At 37.0% G+C, this 24,173-nt stretch overlaps 3 protein-coding genes across 3 annotated transcripts in view; 2 read left to right on the forward strand and 1 right to left on the reverse strand.

The window, feature by feature from the left end:
- Positions 1-1,083: 1,083 nt before the first annotated feature.
- On the forward strand, positions 1,084-3,780 carry LOC119074815 (vitamin D3 hydroxylase-associated protein-like). Its single transcript, XM_037181104.1, has 9 exons — positions 1,084-1,348; positions 1,432-1,683; positions 1,740-2,211; positions 2,273-2,400; positions 2,458-3,001; positions 3,065-3,154; positions 3,227-3,270; positions 3,354-3,491; positions 3,717-3,780. The coding sequence occupies exons 1-8, from the start codon at positions 1,244-1,246 to the stop codon at positions 3,474-3,476; spliced, it is 1,758 nt and encodes a 585-aa protein (XP_037036999.1). The 5' UTR covers positions 1,084-1,243; the 3' UTR covers positions 3,477-3,491; positions 3,717-3,780.
- A 1,858-nt stretch (positions 3,781-5,638) lies between these two features.
- Positions 5,639-24,173, reverse strand: part of LOC119074822 (myb/SANT-like DNA-binding domain-containing protein 3) — a 29,513-nt gene continuing 10,978 nt past the window's right edge. The window contains exon 4 of the mRNA XM_037181111.1: positions 5,639-5,699. The gene's annotated coding sequence lies outside the window, so the exon portion shown is untranslated. The remainder of the gene's footprint in view (positions 5,700-24,173) is intronic.
- On the forward strand, positions 9,310-23,991 carry LOC119074993 (xanthine dehydrogenase/oxidase-like). Its single transcript, XM_037181395.1, has 17 exons — positions 9,310-9,432; positions 17,420-17,592; positions 17,663-17,787; positions 18,123-18,306; positions 18,367-18,559; positions 18,630-18,853; positions 19,540-19,776; positions 19,844-20,413; positions 20,471-20,699; positions 20,756-20,803; positions 21,760-22,396; positions 22,488-22,648; positions 22,702-23,030; positions 23,100-23,384; positions 23,439-23,631; positions 23,713-23,826; positions 23,888-23,991. The coding sequence occupies exons 1-17, from the start codon at positions 9,390-9,392 to the stop codon at positions 23,953-23,955; spliced, it is 3,813 nt and encodes a 1,270-aa protein (XP_037037290.1). The 5' UTR covers positions 9,310-9,389; the 3' UTR covers positions 23,956-23,991.

Raw genomic sequence — 24,173 nt, forward strand, 5'->3', positions numbered from 1 at the left:
CCTATTGCTGTAGCTGCATATGGCGCTTCTATAATTTTCAGTATAAAACTTCAAGAAACGACCGTGTTAAGATATGAAAATAAAGATGCCGCTTTTGTAGGTTTCAGCATAAACTATAGTACTGGCGCGTGACCTGCTATTGTAATAATTGCGAATCGGACTTCGTTTTATGTATTATTGATTCGTAGACAAAACATTAAATTCGTTTTATGCAATTTTGTGATAATATTTGCAACTTGCGCAGCTGTGTGCAATTTTATATGAACGTATTTTATCGCACTAGTGCGACAATGGATTTGCAAGGGACTTTTTCGCACTAGTGCATTAAAAGCAACGTGTTTGTGACGTCGATATATATTCGACATTCTTAATTGCATAAAACGTTGTATCCAACACGAATCGTATGAAGGACGGTATATTATCGCACACGACGTCTTGTCAACCTCTTGTTACATAAATAACTATTAAAAAATTGTGAATCCCAAAGTGTCGACAATATTTTCTAAAACTGTTTCAGTAATGTTTCAAGTAAATATGTAAACAGAACCTACCACTTCAACAGTCTTCAGATCAGATTCAGATTGATATGTTCACGATTTTCAAATTCCAGATCAGAATCAGATCAGATTAAAATCTTAAAAATTTCAGTTCAATCTACCGGGCGTGGTATTGAGAGTGTGCTTTTCATATATTATTAATCCAGTAGTGTGTGATCGACGGCGGATCGAAAATGTTCAATATTTTTTTCATATTTTTTACATGCCAGCGCGCGGAAAGGTGCATTTTACATCACTGCTTATGTCTGTGAAAAAGTGCTTACCGGACGCTAGCATGTAAAATATAAAACGTATCTACGGGAAAATTTGTTTACCCATGAGTGGATTTTTGGCCCGAGCCGAAGTCGAGGGATATAATCTCTACACTGAGAAAAAAGTTGACGGTTGCGTTCCCAGGTAATGTAACTTTTCATGCAAAAATCACATTATCTGTGACAGGTAATGCTGTTTTTGTATGAGAAATTAGATTACCTGGGGAAAGATTATCTGTCACAGGTAATAATCTGAAAACTTTTTTGTCAGTGTAGAGTTAGGTTCCGCAGTTACGTAACATTCTATTATTGTGCGTGATATAAGTAATTCTTGACGTTTAAAACTTACTTTCGAAGGTGATTTCATTCAAGGTTCTCTCGATTTCATTGACATTGAAGTTAGCTTTTAATGTTGTTTTCTTCGACAAGTGCATAATGAAAGATCCTTCCGTTTGGTTATTTTTTACGTTTCTAGCATTGCTAAGCTTTGTATATTTACAGGACATTGATCTAAATGATGAAAGCCAAACATTATTCAATGTAAGTTCGATTACATTGTTTACGGCCGGTTTAATTTGCTGAAAAGACGATTTTTCTTTGTTACATTGAAAGCTTAGTTTCAGGAAAGTGTTCGAATTCAACAAGCAATTCTGGAACGGCAGTCTCAGCGCAACAAAAGCTTTAGACAAATAAAGAAAACCTACATTCTGAACGAATTGACAAACAAGATACTTGATTTGCCAGTAAAAGATTTAATAGGAAAATTACAAATGCGAAGTTTAAACGCTACACAGGTTCTTCAAGCATACATCGCAAGGGCAATTGCCGTCCAAGATAAATTCAACTGTATAACAGAGTTCGTACCATTCGCTTTGGTTTGTTTTGAAATTCGATTGCATGAATTTGAGTTTGTTGAAAATAAAATTCATAGGAAAGGGCACAGAAATTGGATAAACTCAACGCTGTTCAAGGACCACTGCACGGCATACCAATTTGTGTTAAAGATGATCACGACATTATTGGAATGGATACAACATTGGGGCTTGGGAAAAATCTTAATGAACCAGCATCGTCCAACAGTGTTCTTGTCCAATCATTAATGGATCTGGGAGCAATCATATTTTGCAAAACAAATATTCCACAGACGTTGTTCCGGTTTTCAAGTGACAATCCTATTTTTGGTGAAACACTCAACTATCGCAATGTGAAACTTGCTCCTGGAGGTTCTAGCTGTGGAACAGCATCGCTTATTGGAGGAGGTGGTGCAGTTTTTGGTACTGGTACCGATATTGCTGGTTCTGTCAGAATTCCAGCACATTTTAGTGGTCTTTCTACTCTCATGCCAACTATAAATAGATTAAGTGATAAAGGAATAAAGCGTACACTACCACAACTAGTCGGACGTACGTAAATGATTTCGAAATTTGAAGTATTTGAAAGTAACGGTTATAACGTTCTTTCTAGTTAGAGGAGTCCCAGGAGTGTTGGCAAACGATATTAGCACAGTAACTTATGTATTCAAAGCACTTTTAACAGATGCTACTCAAAATACTTACGATGCTGAAGCGCTTCCGATTCCATGGGACACTAAAGTGCATTACAAATATTTTCTTTTCTTAAAAAAAAAATTGAACTCAAGTTAATTTTAGGTGTTCGAATCGAGACGGCCATTAAGATTTGGTTACTATACCTCTTTGTCATTCTTCCCTGCAATCGGTGACACGATTGCAACTGTTTTGAATGCTAAAACCGATTTGGAGAGTTTAGGACATGTTTTTGTGCCGTTTAAAATTGAAAAAGACTGGGACATTGTTAAATTAATGAACGATGTTGTTGCGGTAGATTTTGGACCCGAATCACATTTCAAGAAACTCTTCGCTAACGAGCCTCCAGCCAGAGGACTGGAAATGTTGCGGGCCAATTCCTGGCGATCTGATGCGAGACGACGCCTGGATACGTGTCTAAGTAATGTGACGAAACCTGGCACTAGTGAATATTCCGCGAGAGTCTCACTTTTATCACAGGCTGGAACTGATCAGCATTCTGACAGAGATGTATGGGACATGATCTATCAGAAAAATCAACTGACTTCGAAACTGTTAGCACAAATGGAAGATCACAATTTGGATTTGATATTGGCCCCAGCATTTCCTTTTGCTGCTTGCCGAATTAACGATACAGAAGCACTTTTTGGTAATTCCATTTTTTTTTTGTACGAAACAAATAATGTTCATCGTGTTTTATGGAATTTTGCAGGAGCCACAGAATACACAATGATTTGGAATTTTGTTGATTTCCCGGCTGGTGTTATTCCATTCGGTGAAGAGAGTGGTCAAAATATCGATAATTATAATGACGATTAGATTAGATGGGAGGGTGTAAGCCCAGCACCTAAGCCTCAGATGGGCCTGTTGTGCTATTATAATGACGAAGGCGACGCTCTGCTTAGATTGGCGAAGGAGGTATGCACACTTTGATCATTTGTGATTAATGGAAGTAGGTATAATTGCTTTTGGTCGTATTATGGCCCATTGAAATTTTCCAGTCAACAAAAGAATCAATTGGCTCTCCGATTGGTGTTCAAATAATTGGAAAACCGTTCAAGGAAGAACTAGTGCTGAGAGCATTGAACGAATTATCCAACAGAAAGTCGTCATCTCTTATCTAAGAATAAGCATATTATTTATGGAGGATGACATTAGCCGGAATTCCCTGGTTGTTTTTTGTTGAAGGTACAATTTATAGATTAATCTAGTAATCAGGCAGGATACTAATATTTATATTATAATCATGTTAGCTGGTTAGACGTTCTTGATACTTGAATAAATAAAGTCTATTCAAGACAGAGCTCCGATATTCTTTCATTACTATCAGTTTTTCCCCTGGAGCTTCTAACATTTTTGTCGTTGTTGTCATTAAATGATGGAATAGCTGTATTCACGAGTTATGGAATATTAAAATAAAAACTTTAATAAAAATGTTGAAACGGCTTCTCATAAACTTAAAACTTTACATTAAAACAAGCCACCAGAACAGTCTAATGCCAATTCATTTCAATCTTGATCTTGCTTAATGAACAAAATTAGGATGGCAATAACAACCCAGGGTGACTCATACGCTGTAATTGCCCAAAACCACATACAGTGGAAGTGTGCGCAAGTTCTTTTATCCACTTACAAAAGAACTGATATCGGAGGGGGTGACGCTTACAGCTTCGACTCACAAAAAGAGAAGCGAAAATTTTACTGAAAAAATTCTAGAAAAAAAATTACCAAAAAAAATTTGCGGCACTGAAAATCAGCCAAATCCACCAAGTCATTCAAAAGTTTCGTTGTAACAAACTTACAAAGTAACAAAGGTTGGTAAAATTTATCTATTTCAAAATGTATGAATATCCAAATTCTGAAATTTAATATCTCTGATAGCTCGTTGAACTCGTATGGACGCCCACACTGACAAAAAAGTTTCGAAAAACACAGCTGTTGCAGGTAACTTTGTCTCCAGGTAATCTACAATAGCTGCCACAGCTGTGGGGCGCTATTTCTTTTGATGTCTTTGAAGTAATTCGTATGTTCTTTAGGGAGCGGGGGTGCTTAAATAAAAATATAGTCTGCATATGGTTCAATTCTTTACAGTTTTTGAATATCCCTCTCGTAACTCGTTTTTATCTGTAACAAATCTTAACAGTCTTTCCAGACCCGGACTGGCCATACTGGGCATTCGGGCGATTCCCGAAGGGCCTTTTGCTTCAGTCGGGCGAAGTCCTGACAGGGGTTTTTAATAGTAGATTACAGCAGAGCCTTTGTAAATGAGTAATACATGTGTGCGATGTTTGCGGCGTGTGAGCCGAAGGCGAACCGCCTAATTTCGCACACATGTATTACTCATTCACATAGGCTCTTCTGTACTGTTCTTTAATGTGTAGGCATCCTGTGCGTTGTATTTACATTGTCTAAGATGAAAACTACGAAACAATTTTGCATAAAACAACATTTCGGAACCTTTCCACTTCTAACCATTTTGAACTAAAATTTTATTTTCATTTAGTAGGCATCGGTTGTGGACGCCATTTCGGCTGTATTTAATTGACTTCTTTGTTGTTGTCATTCTCAGTTTCAGTGCAAAATTTTTGATTTTGTTGTTTTAAACTATAAATTCAGTGTGATTTTAGTGTTTTCTTAATGTTATCGATGGCAGGTGTACCAAAAAATAGTTCTGCCTGTGTAGATTCTAATTTATGTCGTGGTTTGTGTGAAGTGAAAACATAAACAAAATCATCGAAAAATTTCCGACCAGCGCATGTAAATGATCGAAAAACCTAACATGTAAGTTTCATTTACATTCTCATCGCAGACAATGTAAATATAACGTACAGGATGCCTACACATTAAAATTTTAAACAAATGTAGCCAATTTTAGCGAACATAGGCAAAATCTTTAATTTCCAATCGAAATTTTTCTACTGAGGCCTTTCTGTCAATTTATTATTCGATTCTCTCAATATTTTCTTCGATTTCCTAGCCTTTCAGTTAATCTTTTATTCGATTTAAAGTCGAAGCATTATAATTTGATCGATTCTATTCATTTTTAAATAATTGTAGTTTTTCAAGAAATAATTTCGAAAACATTACAGTATAAAAGCTTACACATGCGCATTAGAGCTGTTTACTCCAAGGCTGTATACTTTGAGGAGGTCACGCAGACCGCCATTTTATTAGATACGCGGGAACACACCACTTCTGATGATTTTACATGTAAAAAATTTCATCAAGACGACGAGAATCATCAGAGTAGGTGAATTTTTGTATGAAATCGGCCATTTTATCATCAACTGTGGTGTGTAACCCGCGTATCTGTATCTGCTTGACCTCCCCAAAGTATACAGCCTTGGTTTACTCGCGGTATACCTGCGGGTAGTCCGTTCAAATGCACGTGTCTAAGCTTTTATTAATGTTTTCGAAATGATTTCTTCGAAAACTACAATTATTTAAAAATGAATTAAATGAGTGGAATCGATCAAATTATAATGCTCCGACTTTATATATTCGAACCAAATTTTTACCATTAAATTTGATTCGAATAATAGTACATTTTCTACCTTGGTGTATATTTCGAGAATAACTTCGTATGTACAATTGTATATAACGAGCGCCAGCGAGTGTATATACAATTGTACATAAGAAGTGATTCGAGAAATATACACCAAGGTAGAACAATGTTTTATCTCCTGCAAGCTGATATTTCATACATTAGCGAAATAACCACAAAAATTTGGATTTAAAATTAATTAATTAAGCATGTTGTTTTAAAACGCATTCACAACAAAAAAAAACATCATACAGAGAATCCTTTATTTACTTACTCACACACATATACTATCCACCTCAACATTTCGTTCAAATCACATCATTCCGACTACTCTGATTATTTGATCGATGTAGAAGTGACTAACGAACCACTACCGACACCAATTGCATCTCGTTATGTGATTTGTTGGCGTATTGGTCAGCATGTTTGGTTGATATGCTGCTGGTCCCGTGTTCGCTTCCGCCGTTCGGCGATTTTTTTTTTGTTCAAATATGTAGATGGAAAGTAAATTTACCCTAGGTGGGTTATGTGTGAATTATCCAATCGTATAGGCTGTGGTTATGTATGTGTTTGTGTTTATATGCAGAAACGCGTAATGTATGAAATATCAGCTTGCAGGAGATAAAATTGTATTATTTTACGGCATTCTCCTTGCCGATTTATTGTACAAATTGCCGAAAACACCGAAATTCTTTCCTCTCCTAATCAACACTTGTATTCTTTCACTCAGGGCTTATTGCTGAGAATTTTAATTCCAAAAATTTTGAAAAAATTCAGAATATTCTGAAAAAGATTCTCAATAATAAGCGTTGCAATAGAATAAATTCCCAAAAAATGTGCAAAAAATGGGAATTTTCTAGCGGTTTTAGATAAAGTTTCCAGAAAATGTACCTAAAATGGAAATTTTCTAGCGGCTTTAGATAAAATTCCCAGAAAAAGTACAAAAAATGGGAATTTTCTAGCAGCCATAGAAAAAATTCCCAGAAAATGTGCAAAAAATGAGAATTTTCTACCGGCTTTAGATGAAATTCCCAGAAAATGTACAAAAAATGGGAATTTTCTAGCAGCCATTGATAAAATTCCCAGAACATGTACAAAAAATGGGAATTTTCAAACGGTGGTAGAACAGGGCTTATTGGGAATTTTAATTATTGGATAATTCCGAAAAAATTATGAAACCGTAACCTTATTGCGTACTTGACATTATTGCCTATTTTTGCAAATTAACTGTAAGGGTTCATCTTTAAAATTGCGCTTAGCGCAATTACAAAAGCCCGTACGAAGTACTTCTCAAGTAGAAAACAAAAGTTTACGATGTAATTTTTGGAATCCGAATTTACAACTTTTTTACCAATTTTCTTTTGGTATTGGTTTATATGTCAAACGAAATAAAAAGTAGCAAAATCTGATGAAATATTCTCGATTTATGTGCAAAAACCACATAGGGCCACAAAGCGGCCTTAGTCCATGGGACCAAATTTGAAACTTCTTTCGCCACGTTCTTTTTGGTATTCAATTACCTTCCACAAAAAACTAAATCTAGCGAAATCGGATGAGATTTACTCGATTTATGTGCAAAAAATACTTAGGGCCGAGTAGCGGCCTTAGTCCAAGGGCCTAAATTTGAAATTTTTTGCCACCATTCTATTCGGAATTCAATTATCTCTCAAATGAAACAAAAACTAGCAAAATCGGATGAGATTTACTCGATTTATGTGCAAAAAATACTTAGGGCCGAGTAGCGGCCTTAGTCCAAGGGCTCAAATTTGAAACTTTTTTCGCCATCATTCTATTCGGCATTCAATTATATCTCAAATGAAACAAAAACTAGCAAAATCAGATGAGATTTACTCGATTTATGTGCAAAAAACAGTTAGGGCCGAGGTGCGGCCTTAGTCCAAGGGCCCAAATTTGAAACTTTTTTCGCCACGTTCTTTTCGGTATTCAATTACCTTCCATAAAAAACTAAATCTAGCAAAATCGGATGAGATTTACTCGATTTATGTGCAAAAAATACTTAGGGCCGAGTAGCGGCCTTAGTCCAAGGGCCCAAATTTGAAACATTTTTTGCCATCGTTCTATTCGGCATTCAACTATCTCTCAAATGAAACAAAAACTAGCAAAATCAGATGAGATTTACTCGATTTATGTGCAAAAAACACTTAGGGCCGAGTAACGACCTTTGAGCCCTCCGAACAGGCCCACGTTGCATCTTACCCAAAAACAATGTTCAGCAACTTTGTTCAACTCGTCAATACCTTTCATTTGATATATCACAAGCAGCTATTGCGTGCGTATTTCGGTAGATATCGTCGAAAGACTGAAAAACACCTATAGGGCCCTAGCTCTGGAGGGGCCGACCCTACCTTGCCCATTTTCGAGCTTGACCTTACTTTTGTCAATACCAATCGGGAAAAAAAGAATTTTCAAAAAAGGTTGTGATTTACTCAAGCTAGAGACGGACGGACGGACATTTTTTTAATTGCGGATTCGTCATCTATGAACATAACCAAATGCTTTGCCCTTACTGTCTGCTTCCAATTCGACCCCAGTACTTCGTACGGGGCTAAAAACTAGGAAAATTCTGACAAAAATTCTCAATAATAAGCCCAGCTTTCACTAGCGAGCGAAGTGAGCGAAATTTTCTTAATAAATTTTTCTTTAGTTTTAACATTTTTATGTTCCACTAGCGAATATTTACCCGAACTATTTCCAATTTTTCTTTTCAAATTTTGCGCCCCAGATCGTTGTGTCCTATGCAAATGTCGCAATTGTGCGTGTGATGTAGCGGCACTGTGTGATTCACGTATACTGTGTAAGTTACACAATTGTAATCAGTAATACGAATCGAGGGCCTAATTGGAAAGAGTCGCCCGAAAATAAGGGCTTTTAACTATTTCCCCGAACGGTTTTTTTGAGCCAGCCGGGCCTGAGTCTTTCGCAATAATGTTGTAAGCCACAGCCATATAGATTGTGGATTTGAGCACTACTTCACAGGACCGTCAATGATCGACGCTGTCGGCGAGTCGGTCTTCTGTCACTTCAGACGAACAATACTTTTATTGACAATGTGATCGAAAATTTAAATTTCCTAAAAAATAATTTTGATTTTTAAATTTCGTATCTAAAAAGACCCACTCGAAGGCAGTGCCATCGCCGATTTTTGCGGTAGTGACGAGAGCAATTTTCACAATCTATTTTGTGTCTCAATTTATAGATTTGACATTGGTGCGAGAAAAAGTGACAAAGAAATGTATGTGGAGTGGCTTGCACTATTATTGCGATAGGCTATAAAAGTATGTTACTACTAATGTACTTGTTCAATGTGCATTCGTCGTTAGCGTTGATCACCTTATGTGACGTGCTAGGGTTCTTTAAGCATCTTATATTTCAAAGCTTTTGCTTGCCAAGTTCATTTTAACTTTTGTTGTCTTACATTAAACACGCGTTCAAAGTTCTATTTCTGTTATCAATTAAGTAAAATTGGGGTGAGATGAGCTGCATATCTTTCAATATAAATGGAGAACCGTATACTGGTAAAGTAGTTTTTGGATAAAGTTTTAAGCTGCAATCGCACTTGCTCCGTTTAGCTCTCCGTTTACTTTTTAACAATTAGAAATGGGAAGAGCTTCCATTGTTCGTTCATAAACGGAGAGCTAAACGGCGTAAGTTCGCTGGCAGCTTTATTGTTTTGTCATACAATAAGATGAATTATGGTTAATGTGGTTTTATAGATTAATATGAATATTAGAACAAATTGAAGTAAAAGATTTTGTATCAAACCGACGCACTTCAAGTATAAGTGGTACTCTAAATAGAGTACTGAAACTGGACAGTGTAATCGAACGAATTTGGGCATTGTAAAATTCATATACAAAATAGCACTCTTCTTGGCAGCTGTCATTAAAAACACTTTTGCTTGAAGTGCGTTGATCAAACAATTCAGTTTCACGCAATTTTTTTTTTTTTGTAATCGATGGAGAACGTTTTTATACGATACTTTATTTTGTATCATATGCCAAAAAAATCCATCTATAATATAAAGTTTAATGTTTGTTGGTTTGTTTGATTGTCTCTCAATTTGCGCCCAGACGTAAAGTCCTAGAGACTTAAAACTTGGCATACCGACATATAGGAAAATTTAGGAAGAACGAGGGAAAATTTTTTCACTTTAGTGTGTTATTTGACTCACGTTTTTTGCCACTTTACGTCGTGTATGCGTTTCTTAAACGTTTAAACATTTTTGTAACGCGTGCAAATTTTTGATGCGTGAAAATATTTTCAACGGGTGAAAGAAAAATTTATTTTTGAGGCGTAAAAATATTTACATATTTTGTCATTTTAAATAAGTAATCCCGTGAAAACCGGGTACTACACTAGTGCTTCATAAAACAACTTTCATTTATATCGGTTGAGCATTGTTTAACACACAGAAGAATAAAATTAGGTTCCAATAAAAACATTTGTGCATCCGACAACTGAAATACGACCTATTTTGCCATGATTTTTCATTAAGAAATGTCAGTTTTTCCCGAACTATATATCGTGCGGGAAAAAACTTCATTTCTTTCGTGCGGGAAAAGAATTACGTGAATTTTTCTATGACTATACGATTGATTAAATTTAATATGGTGAATGTGAAGTGTGTATGTTTTCAAGTAAATTGATGTGTTTTGTCTATTTCAGTTGTCCAACGCACAAAACGTTGTTCGTACCTCGACAGGAAATGGATTTTTTCAGCACATGTCCTAATTTTGCTGGTGCTGAAAAAATCGTCATTTCCTGACTTGGTACGAAAAATACTATTTTATATTTTATTTCGATGCCGAACGTTATTCTCCGAACTAGTGTTGAAATATCGCGACTTCGTCGCTTCAAAAATCATTGTTCCTAAAAGCCTTTTTTAGCGAATGAGAGGTTTCCAGCTCGAGCCGGAGGCGTTAGGAAAACAACTATCACAGCATCTTTGCATCAGATACCTTCTTCAGCATGCATGCAGTTCGACAATTTACATATAAAGGATCGAGGTATTTAGCAAATACGTCCTTCTTTGTTTGAAATATGAAGATCTGATTCTTCTTCATCGGGTTGCGATGGCCCTTCGTTAGTGAAGAGCCGTGATGCAAAGTGTGTAATTCTAAGGAACTTATTTGAAGGAATTTTCATAAAAGTTTATAATTTCGAAGCTATGAGCATTTTAAGCTATTGAGCTATGTGACCCACCATAACTTGGGAAATTTGGCATATAGAAAGTTCGACACTTTTTCCACGGTTTTTTCCCCCAAAAATCGCCCATTTAGGAGCTATGAGCATTTTAAGTGTGAGCTATGTCAGCCATACGGGTATGTGTAAACTTCATCGGAACGGAATGATATACATCATTGGCGTACATGGTACATGGACAATGTTTTCTATACGTGGGACACCGTAGTTACGTGTTTCGATTGTCAGATTTGAATATTCATGTGTTGCGTATTGTGTTGATGTACGTGGAATGTGAATAACTTACGAGTGGGACGGAAATTAAACGCACATCACGTATGTTTAACGTATATAGTGTGGATGTTGGTCTTAAACATTGAATTTGGATCATATTTATATTTCTCAACATATTATTTTAGTAAATTAGAAAAATTGGCGTTAAAATACTTTCATTTTTTATGAAGAGGTTGCACTTCATTATCATATCAGACAGTTGTTTAAGTTGAAATGTTCTTTAATTGATAATCAGTATTTTGATAAAATTCAAGTGCCGTCAAGTCGTAGATAATTCCTCGTGCTTTATGAATTTAAATTCAATTATGTTAACTATTAATTATGTAACTTATACGCCACACACGTTAACTTTCAAAGCACGCTTCAACAATAAGAAATGTCAACCAACATAACTGCTAAAATGTATAATAACTACTATAAACTGGTTAATATGGTGTAGTCGTTGGTGAATTCAATAAAATTCATATTTTTAAATCTCTGCGAAAGCGAAAAACGTCTCGGACGTATTATATTCGAGCCCGCTGTATAACCTTACCACACTTTTTAACAGGGGGCACGAATGATATACGCTTAGCACGTAGGAAATTTCGCTCAGTGTTCGTTTTGGATTCTAGTCCACACGTGTTTCAGGGTTTTTCCCAAAATGAACGTTCTATTCAAATATTATTGAGATTTTGGACTTTAGTCGACACGTATTTCAGGGTTTTCCTAGAAAGTCGATTATTTGGGAGCTATGATCGTTGTAGTGGTTGCTAAATCTCGATAAATACGGCTGATAGAAATGGTATTCGGTCAAAATAACCCCACCAAAATAACGAATTGTAGTAATAACTAATGTCATTTTTTTTTTAAATGACGAGATGACCAGTATATCGACAGAATTCGAGGATATCGACTATATTCGATTCTATCGATAGTATTCGAGTCTATCGACAGTATTCGAGGATATCGACTATATTCGAGGATATCGACAAAATTCGAGGATATCGGCTATATTCGAGGATATCGACTATATTCGAGGATATCGACTATATTCGAGGATATCGACTATATTCGAGGATATCGACTATATTCGAGGATATCGACTATATTCGAGGATATCGACTATATTCGATTCTATCGATAGTATTCGAGGATATCGACTATATTCGAGGATATCGACTATATTCGAGGATATCGGCTATATTCCAGGCAGAGCCCCTTTAACGTCTGGAAAGTATGAAAAAGCTCGCCGCTTCTAAATTATAAGAAAACTAGTTCGAGACTGACCCTAAATATTATGGGTAATTATCAGTGTTTTGTCCTCTTTTTTTCACCGGGGTTATTTTGGTAGTAGTTATTTTGTCTCGTCGATATTTTATTGGGGTTATTTTAACCTAGAGCCGAAATGACCAGGAGATATGGGCCAGCACAGATATCGTACGAGTCCTGTGCCGTTTTTCGAAAATAACAAAAATATTGTGTCAGTCAAAGGCTGTAAATTTTGATGAACTTCAAATATGACATTTTGTACTTCTTTTTGAGAGTCGAAGCTGTAAGCGTCACCCCCACCGATATCAGTTCTTTTGTAAGTAGGCTCTAGGTTAAAATAACCTAGAAAATAACAGGACTCGTACGATATCTGTGCTGGCCCATATCTCCTGGTCATTACCTATCCAATGAGCCCACACACATGTACGTCAATAGCCTGCAGTGGCAGTAAATCACGGACAAGAAACACACTTTTTCGCCTTTTGGTGGAAGTTCCCCAGCCAATAAAAAAATATTAAAACTAAACGACTGCGGTTTCCAACTATTGGGGCCAAGAGCTATCTGGGCGTGTAAACAAGGCGTCCCTAAAAAAACTCCGACGGAGCCTGGCTCACTTTCAAAAAAATCCCTCAGTTACAATTCTAAGGAGTTACAACAAGATATTAATTCGCTTCAGTTCACAAAATCCATCCCAATAAAAAAGAAATTTTTTCCGAAATGCATCCAAAAACTCCAATTCGTATCAGCGACCTATTGGGAGCTCAGAACAGCATTCATTAAAATCAGTCGGGTTCCTTACCCATACAAAATTTTTCTTTTCTTGAAATTTCAAACACCCCACTGAAACAGGTAAATTACTAACTCAATGTATTTCTATGTAAATGAAATAATTTTTTGGGAAAATGACGGTTGTTGACTCTTTAAGGTCGCGACAATTAAATATGATTGTTCGGAGAAATTTAAAATAGAATCCATCAAGCGACTAATTGCCTTTTCTTGTTACAGCGAATGAATGAAGTGCAATAGAATATAGGTCAGTGAACCAGACTAGTAAAAAGAAAAAAGATTGTTCTATTCTGTCCAACTCGTCTCAGTTCATTTTTCACTAAACTAGCAAACGAGTTTTCTTACAATACAAATATGATAGTATAAAAGCATAACGTCTGCTTAAAGTACATAAAAGCAACTGAAACCAGTTGAAACCAAAAAAATGAAAAAAAATGTCTGTGTCTATACCATTATATACTCATTCGCTAACTGAATAAAAACTCTAATCGAAACCTAATCAGACAACACAAAATTAATCGAAGATATCACGTTGTGGTTAAATGGAATTTATTTGAAATTTTGATAGACTGATAGCAAGAGAAATTTTCCCAAGAGAAACAGTAACGACCTCAAGAAAAAAGAAATGATCGCGGAAAAAGTAGATTTTGATCGCAGATTGATCGCATACAAGGACATTCAAGTTTGTGACTAAAGCAGCTTTCTCTAATGATTATTCCCTTGACTGGAAGTCAGGGTTTAATGCCGGAAAATACCTTAAAATGTTTGTATGAAATATTGTATGAGATGTTATGAAAAACGGAATTGTTTGTCCCAATATTTTGCTTGTAAACACGATAACTTGAGTAATTATCAACCAATTACTAATTTTATTTTTTTAATCGACGCAGAATTGATTTCCTGAGGTTAAGTTCGAAGATGGGCTATGTGGGATTAAGGATTTGGAAGATAGTTAGTCCAGAAAAACAGTATTTTCCACTGTTGGAAATTCAATCAATCGAAAAAGATTACTTTGATGAAATTTGATTTTGTCGGTTAGTTATATCCAGCTATATGATAGTCAGCTATCACTACGCGTGATAGTCAACTATCACGGTAGAAGATAAATAGCAGATTCCGCGCCATATCATAAAAATGTACAAAATTTTATGAAAAACCAATTTCTAAATCGTTAGATGTTAAATGTATGGAATGACACTAAAAACAATCAAACAGTAAACTGGGAGTTTTAACCACGAGTGTGAAGTTTGCCGCCAGAGCGAAGCGATTATCTATAATAGCGATTGTTTATTAATGATTTATTGTTGATTAAAAATCTGGCCGCAAATTTACAAGAAAACATAGCTAACGCCGACCCGTACGAAACACCTATTCGCATCAAAAGCCTTTAATGTGAAACTCTTCATTTCTCTTACTTCGTTTTCTTCTCTGCTGAAAAACTATTCTCCCTTTAAAATCACTTACATTATCCACTCTTTGCCTTGTTATCATATACAACTAAATTGCCGGAGGCAATATAGACAGCCCCGTACGAAGACAAATTTCATAAATTCCTATTTAAACAGCTATATACCGCTATATTTACCTATATTTTGCTATAAATAAACATTTCCCAGATGAATATGCTATTATATAGCTCTATATGCCTGTATATAGCTCAATATAGCTGAATATAGGTATATATAGATGTCCGTATATGGAATCCCTGAAACCCCACACACATAACAAATTATTTCCATGTTAACAGAAACTCTCTAAGTATCATTTTTCCCAAGATATTTCTATTTTACTAAAATCCAATATGGCCGCCGGCAGCCATTTTGTTAGGAGACCGATAATAGTACCGACGCTTTACATTCGTTAATACCTTTCAAACAAAAAAAAATTCATGAAATTCGGTCAAAATTTACTCGAGATATTGTCAAAATACACCACGTTCACTGTACTTCCGAGTAGCCAGATAAGAGCTCACTCCAAGAGACCTAGCTCACGCTCCGGAGAACATAATTTCATAAAAATTTCCCTGATTGGTACGGTCAATACCTATCTAATAAAGCTAAAACAGACGAAATATGTTCAAATGTGGCCGACCTACAAGCAAAAACTGCTTGCCGCCCTGTGCCTGTTCCACACCAAGGGGTCTAACTCACGAGTCGGTCATCCGATTTCCATAAACTTTTTTTTTGTCGATCGGTATTGTAAATACCTTTTATTTGACGTATCACTTACAAGTTTAACGTTTAAATGTCCGGAGATATCTTCGAAAAACCGTAAAGCACTTATTGGGCCACAGCTCGGGAGGGGTCGATCCAAAATCACTCATCTTCGAACTTAGCCTGTCTTTTGACATTACCAAACGGGAAAAATTTTCAAAATCGGATGCGTTTTACTCAAGTTATCGTGCAGACAGACAGACGGACAGACGGACATTTTTTTTTCGCGGATTTGGCATCTCTAGACAACCACAATAGGTTTCCCCTTACTCAGGGAGTCCAATTCGACGTGTTACAAACGTATGCGTAAACCTATAAGACCCCAGTACTTCGTACGGGTCTAAAAAGAGAACAGAAAAAGTACTTTTCCAAAGAATGTATACTCAAGCGAAGGTTTTTTTATCACTGTTGTTTATTTATTTGTGATATTTCGGAAGTTTAACAACGGATAATAAAATGAAATTGATTAAAAATATATTGAAAAAATTGTCAGTCAAGGGACCTGACCCGCCCAGGTGGGACATAGTTATTTTGGAATTATCAGTTGGAATTCTTTCCATTACTTATCGGTTCTATATTTCTAGCTCACGATGTGTATTACTTATCTAGAATAAAAAAAGTTCACCTGATAGTAAGCTTGCGTCACGCCTGCTTACTGACGTGCATAAATGAGATCGCAACGTATTTTCATATTCTTGCGTTTTTGCAACACTCTCCATGCATATTGGGCTTAACTCTTCCTGAATTAGATTTTCTTATGTTATGTTATATACTCGTATGTCCTACGTACGTAGATATAATGGTACATTACGCAGCTACAATATGAATTCAGAAAGAATGAGTTAAGTCTAAATATGCAGTGCCAACACCCCCTCTAGCAAACAAACTTCGTTTTGACGCTGTCAAAATAACACCTTATTCCTTTGTTTGTAGAAGCATACACTGTTGACTGATTTCTAATTTTATCTGTCTAGAACGATAATCTCGAGCTTATCCCTCTAGGGAGTTTTTGTTTATCTCGATATATCTGTTCTCGACAGATAAAATATGATATGCACCTATTGCCAGACTGTTATTTTGACGTGTAGGCATTATGGCCCACGCCTTCGGCGGGGGCAATAATGTCCTACACGTCAAAATACCAATCTTGGCAACAGATGCATAATATATATTACTTGTAAAATACAAAGGCTACGTTCATAGCATCTGCAACTAAGCAGTGAACAGATTTTCCAAGAGAGGCCTGCGTATACTACGGATGCTCTAGTTGTTGACAGTATTTTGGTTTCATCTAATTGTTAATCGACAAATTATCATTAAGAAAAATATTTGACAATTATTAGTGCGAATTTCTATAAATCTGGTTGAAATGACCTACTCGTCTACATTTTAAAAGTTAACTAAAAATTTATAATTTCTGCCACATTAGAGGCTCTCATTAAATTTATACTTGTGGCGGTTCAAAAAATGTTGTTTATTTTGTGGCAGATCATATTAGAGAGGCTAAATATCCGTTAAAAAAATCTGTGCTAGTGCTTGGTTCAGAGCTATGCTACGTTGCATTTTTACCACCTTAATTAATGTAGTTAGGATGCTAGAGTACACAACCTTTTTCGTGTTTTAAGCTTAGACTAAATAGGTATAGGAGGGAAAGACTCCTAGCGACGGAAAGTCCATTTTCTCTCCCTAGTAAAGGAAAAAAGAATTATGAAATGCCAGTCTATTACTACTTAGTCTAAGGTTTTCAGTGTATCAATTGGCCCACATTTTATTTCAGTCTGCACGGATGAAATTCCTGCTGATACGTCGCTGAACACATATTTACGAAATCATGCCCAACTCAGTGGCACGAAATTAATGTGCAATGAAGGAGGTTGTGGCGTTTGCATTGTTACGCTGAAAAGAAAACATCCATTGACTAACAAATTGGAAACACTTGCTGTCAATTCGGTTAGTAACATGTACACTTGTAGAGACAAGGTGCACTTTTTCGTTTCTTCTATACTTTTGACTATCTCAGTGTTTGATGTCACTGTATGCATGCCACAATGATGACATTATTACAGTCGAAGGAATCGGAAATAGTAAAAATGGTTATCGTCCCGAGCAGACTCGGTTATTGCAAAAGAACGGATCGCAATGCGGGTACATTTTTCCGTTACTGTGAAAACGTTATCGCCCGTACACGAAGCACCTAGCAGTGTAATAGAAAAAAAGTAGAGTAGTACTTTAGATAGAAGAAGTGGGTGGAATATAACCTGTACCTAAGCCTCAGATGGGCCTGTTTTGCTTCTCCACTTTAATCTAAGTATGTGAATTTTTCAATACCTTTTTTTTTGTTAATGTCATCGCAAAATTACAATTAAGGCTGCTAATGTTATTATTGGTATCAAAATACTACTCTATTTGACGTTGTAAAACCTCTATTACCCTGCTAGGTGATTCGCCCGTACATTATTATAAATGATTTGATTTTATAGGTATTGTACTCCTGGTATGATCATGAACATGTATAGTCTGTTGGAAAGTGATGAGGGTATGTTACCAATGGCAAAAGTAGAGAACTCATTCGGCGGGAATATTTGCCGTTGCACGGGATATCGACCTATTTTGGATGCATTTAAGTCATTAGCTTTTGATGCTGACAGCTCACTATTGTGCCAAGTGCGTATACATAACTGGATTCAGACTAGAAATTATGTGAAACTAAATATATTACTGCAGGATATTGAAGATCTTCCGAAAATGCACAGTGACTGCAGTATAGCATGCAATAAGATTATGGCAGAAACGCTTCATTTAAAATTTAAAGATGGCAATGAATGGCACAAGGTGTATACAATTGCTCAGGTCTTACAAATTCTCAAAGACGCCACCCTACAACCATACATACTTCTCGCTGGAAATACTGCCCGTGGTATGTAGGTCACAGTTATTTTTTTTTCAAAAAGCACGCATACTCAGCTAACTTTGAACAAATGAATTAGGCGTCTACCGACAACGAGTTGCTCCAAAACTGTTTATCGATATCAACGATGTGTCCGATCTTCGTGGACATCAAATTGTGGACAATGAATTGATCGTTGGAGCTACAAACAGTTTGACAGACACGATGAAAATATTCGAATCGGTTTCGAAGACACCGGGATTTGAGTATTGTTCCAGTTTGGCTCAACATATTGATCTGATTGCCAATGTTCCTGTGCGAAATGTAAGTGTTATCCTACAACGCACTTTAAGCATGAGTGGGTACCACCGCACTTCAAGCAAAAGTGATCATAGTCGACAACTGCCAAATAGAGTACTATTTTGTATGAAGTTATTTTTTACAGTGTTTTACAGTTATATGACACCCTGTCAAGTTTCAGTACGTTATTTAGAGTACCGCTCATGCTTGAAGTGCGTTGGTGGTACTTTAAATAGGGTTCATGCTAAAATCAGTCCTGTGGTATTCGGTTTCTGTAGAGCTGGCTTATGCATTATGATAACTTTTACTAAACAATTAGTCCAGGTTTCTGTTAATTTCCGAGAAAAAAGTTGATCTAGCTCATGTTTTCCGATAGATTTATTTAGTTGCCAAAATTACTTCAATTTAATTTTATCACAATAGATTGAGGTTAGCTCGCTTAGTTTGTGTTTATTACGTAGGTGGAAGCACGGGTTTTCAGGGATTTGATGTCAAAACGAACGAATAATGCGAGAACAAATTCCTTGCTCTAATTCGGTTCGTTTATGCGGTCAAAACATGACTAGATTCAATAAACAAGTAAACTTCAACAGCTCAACCAATACCCTCCCCCTTCTTGCGTCATGAAATTTATAAATGATCGCTAAGTCGATTCGAGACCTTCATCGTTTTTTCCAGAACATTTACTGTAAAACGTTTTCCATCTGTAGATTGGAACAATCGGCGGAAATTTGAGTATTAAACATCAGCACAATGGTTTTCCTTCTGATATGTTTGTCATGCTAGAGACTGTGGGAGCCAAACTGACGATCATCGATGCCAATACCAATACGAGAAGTTTGGTGGAAGTGGCTAACTTTCTCACTGTGGATATGTTGAAAAAACTTATAGTCAACGTGAAGTTGCCGATGTTGGACAGGAATCTTTTTAAATTCAAATCTTACAAGGTTTCGTCTCAATGAACATAATTAATTCTCCAGCATCACTCCGTTCTGATCTCAATCATCTCTCTAGATAATGATACGCGCGCAGAATGCCCACGCGTACGTCAATGCTGGATTTCTCCTAAAATTGAAGCCGAATATTGTCGAATCGGCTCGCATTTGCTTCGGCGGCATTAATCCAAAATTTATTCATGCCAGTGACACGGAATCATTTTTGAGCGGAAAAAATGTGTACTGCAACGAAACATTGCAGCTTGCGATCAAAGTGTTGAAAAATGAATTACAGCCAGACGAAGTCATCACGGAAGCGTCGCCGCAATACAGAAAGCTGTTGGCCGTTTCTCTGTTTTACAAATTCGTTCTGAAGACATGCGACGATAAGTTCGTCAAACCTGTCCATAGATCCGGCGCAAATATTCTTCAACGACCATTGTCAAGTGGAACTCAAACCTATGACACTCAAGAAAACAAGTTTCCTCTGACCGAACCGATTGTAAAGTTAGAAGGGGTGGCACAAGTATCTGGAACTGCAAAATATGCTAACGATATCCCGCATTTTATAAATGAACTTTGGGCTGCTTTTGTACCTGCAACAAGAGTTCATTTTAAACTTGATAAGATTGATGCAACTGAAGCGCTGGTAAGAGATGAAAAGAACAAGCCGACGAAAATGTGCAATTCAATTTTTCTCGTTCAGGAAGTACAAGGTGTTCGACACTTTTTTTCCGCATTGGATATTCCCGGTAAGAACAACTTCACTCCAACATCGACACCTTTTATGGGCATCGTAGAAGAGGAGAAGATTTTCATTGAACATAAAGGCGAAGTACTTTTCCACGGTCAACCAGTTGGAATTGTTTTGGCCGAAACGTTTGCCTTAGCAAACTCGGCAGCTACTAAAGTTAAAGTTTCGTATTTGGAAAACGGTTTGTTGATTCTAACATCCGTTGATCAAGTTGAAACAACTGTTTTGCACTTTCAGATTCTTACGTTGCGGGAGCACAAAGTTTTTTTAGTCCTTGCATAGAAGGTAAGTGCAAATGACAACAATATTTTTTGCAGTAGGCCGTGTCAACTTTTTTTCAAGGCTGTACAATCCATTCTTACAAATTTTTCAAAATACTCGAAATTCTTGAAGAAATTGCCGATCGCTAAGCTCCGTTGATTCCACTTAATTGATTAAATTTCCTCACATGTTGCCTTCGGCTATCGTAATAGCTGATAATTACCCATGTCCAAACCATGAAATAATGTTTACTCTTTCAATGTGATCGTGATGACATCGTCTTGACGAAGGGTCTGTGCTCTTCGTGGTGCTACGCCCTACACCACATTCCAACATCATCGAAGCCAATGGGTCTTTCTCTTTCAATTTGAATGTCTCTTTGGAAATGTCATCGGGGCAATTTGGAATCTGAGTGGCAGACATGGGAATTGATTGTGGGTGGGAAGGCAAGATTAGTAATGAATACTATCACAACGTCCTCAACAGCAGTACTTAAAATAAATTCTGATTGGGAAACATAGATGATTGTTCTCGGGATCAGTATCTATTTCCCCGGTAACTGATGCTGTAGAAGTATTTACATCGGCTTGTTTATTCCATTTATCCGTCCCCACAAAAACGTTTCGGTGAAATTGTTGTTGCTCTTCACAATGATTGGCGAATTTTCGATCATTGTTGCTTGCTGTGGACTTAGTGAAATCACACAGTAGGAAACAAAACTGAAACTTTTCTTAACATTTGAAGTATCAATGCCTTCCATTTACTAAGCAGTGCTTGCTATGACTAGCCTTGTACGGATCTACGGATGACTATTCCATCTGCTGTCCAAAGGAATGAGACCTAACTAATCAATCATCAATCTGTAGGTCAACAAAAGTATCTGCCCTGCTAATTGTTTGATACGCTAGCAGTCTGTGAAAGGCTCGTAAGAATGCTTAGGTGTTGACGACACTAATAAAACGTTTTATTCGCTAATCCAGAGAAAACGACTCTACCAACCATTCGGGATGTGTTCGACTCTAAGGGAAAGTATCAAAAAATCGCTGAAACGACAGAGTCACAAGTGCTGGGTGCTACGAAAACAATAAACGGAGCAATTGAACTGGGCGGCCAATATCACATGCACATGGAGCCACAGACTACGATCTGTATACCAACTGACGATAATGGAATGCTGGTTCACTCATCGAACCAATGGACCGACATTACTCAGACCGCCATTGCACAGTGTCTGAATGTGCAAGAAAATTCGATTCATATCGAAGTCAAGCGAGTTGGCGGTGGATTCGGCGCAAAAATCTCACGTGCAAGCCAAATTGCTTGTGCTTGCGCCTTGGCCTGTCACCTTACCGATGTGCCCGTACGATTCGTCTTGAGTCTCGAATCGAACATGAATGTAGCTGGAAAACGGAACGGTATGATCGGTGAATATACGATCGACGTTGATGACAATGGTAAAATTCTGAAAGTGACTGGTAATACAGCTCACGACATGGGATGTTCGTTAAATGATTCGCCGAGAATTGTGGCTGACCTTGCTTATTCCAATTGTTATGATGCGAGCTCGTGGGAGATTACAAATGAACTTATTAAAACTGATGCACCCAGTCACACTTGGTACGTATAAAAATTTAGCAAGACAACCAAGTCTACTTAAACGAAATGCGACAACAACATAATTCTAATGCCCGTTGTAACAAACTAAAAGGTGCCGTGCTCCAGGAACAACTGAAACTATAGCAATGGCAGAAACTATGATGGAACATGTTGCCAGGGTTACTGGTAAAGATCCGTTGGCCGTTAGGGTTGCAAACTTGACCACAGACAGTAAGATGAAAGATTTAATTCCAAAATTCGTAAAAGACATCGGTAAGTGCACATTGAACCTACTTTCTTATTCGATTGTAAACTAGCCATTATAGAATACAACGATCGCAAGGGCAAGGTCGATCAGTTTAACAAAAAGAATCGCTGGAATAAGAAGGGCATCGCCATATCAATTATGAGATTTCCAATTTTATACTTCGACACGAGCACCGCATATGTTTGCGTTTACCACAATGATGGTACAGTTGTAGTGAAACATAGTGGAGTAGAAATCGGGCAAGGACTTCACACGAAAGTAACTCAAGTTGCTGCACACACGCTAGGCATACCGCATGCATTTGTCAAAGTTGGGTCAACCGACAATATCATTGGCGCTAATTGTGCTGTAACTGGGGCTAGCGTAACCAGTGAAATAATTTGCTTTGTACGTACACTTTTCTGACCGTGTAGTCGTTTCGCTGTGACTGTACCTGTTTGACTGATTATTTCGCAGGCAGTAATGAAAGCCTGCAAAGAAATTATGCGGAGATTGCAACCACTCCGTGATGCGAACAAAGACGCTCAATGGACTGACCTAACCCAAGAGGCATACAAAAATCAAATTGGTTTGAGTGTTGTCCATACAGCTAAAGCAGCAGATATGAAACCATATGACGTTTTCGGTTTATCCTGCGCTGAAATCGAGGTAGACCTTTTGACGGGAAACCTTCTAGTGCACCGAGTTGATATTTTGGAAGATGTGGGACTAAGCTTGAATCCGTTGATCGATGTTGGCCAGGTAAAAATTTACTTTTTTTTTGCAATGAAATGTCTAAACTTGTATCGGAGCCAGGTAGAAGGAGCTTTCATTATGGGCATGAGTTATTGGCTGACTGAAGCTCTCATATATGATCGTATGAATGGTGAATTGATGACAAATCGAATGTGGACGTATAAGCCTATTGGTGCAAAAGATATTCCAATTGATTTTCGCGTGACCCTGTTGCAGAATACCGTAAATTCTGTTACTATTCTCGGCTCGAAGGGTTCGTCTGTCTTTATTAGTGTTTGAAAATAACCGTTTGATAATCGAAAAATATCTTTTCAAAACAAAATTCAAACTTTAGCTGTTGGTGAGCCAGCGCTAACACTGTCAATTGTTGTGAATTTCGCTCTCCGAAAGGCCTTGGAATCGGCTAGGAGCGATGCTGGAATTACCAATGATCCGTGGTTCAGGATGCGTAAGTAAATTTATAAGCGAAATGGTGTTTGACACTAAGATCATTTTATACATACATATAGCTTCGCCGACAACGCCGGAAGTGATTGCTTTGAGTGCTGGTCATTCAACCGACGATTTTACGCTTTAGTCGAGACTTCTATGAATCCAGGAATCCACTATCAAGTAAAAATATTTAGAAAAGTTGTTTATTAATTTCGGTTTCTGGTAAAAACTTATTACAAAAAACATCTGCGCAGCTCTAGTGTGATGAAATCAATTTAAAAGAGTTGCTGCTGCTGTTGAGCTTTTTATATCATCTACTCTTAGTTGTTTTGTTTATCTTCTTATGTGAGTAATAAAGCAGTA

The sequence above is a fragment of the Bradysia coprophila genome, unplaced genomic scaffold (genome assembly GCF_014529535.1).
Source record: "Bradysia coprophila strain Holo2 unplaced genomic scaffold, BU_Bcop_v1 contig_151, whole genome shotgun sequence".
Classification (NCBI taxonomy): domain Eukaryota; kingdom Metazoa; phylum Arthropoda; class Insecta; order Diptera; family Sciaridae; genus Bradysia; species Bradysia coprophila.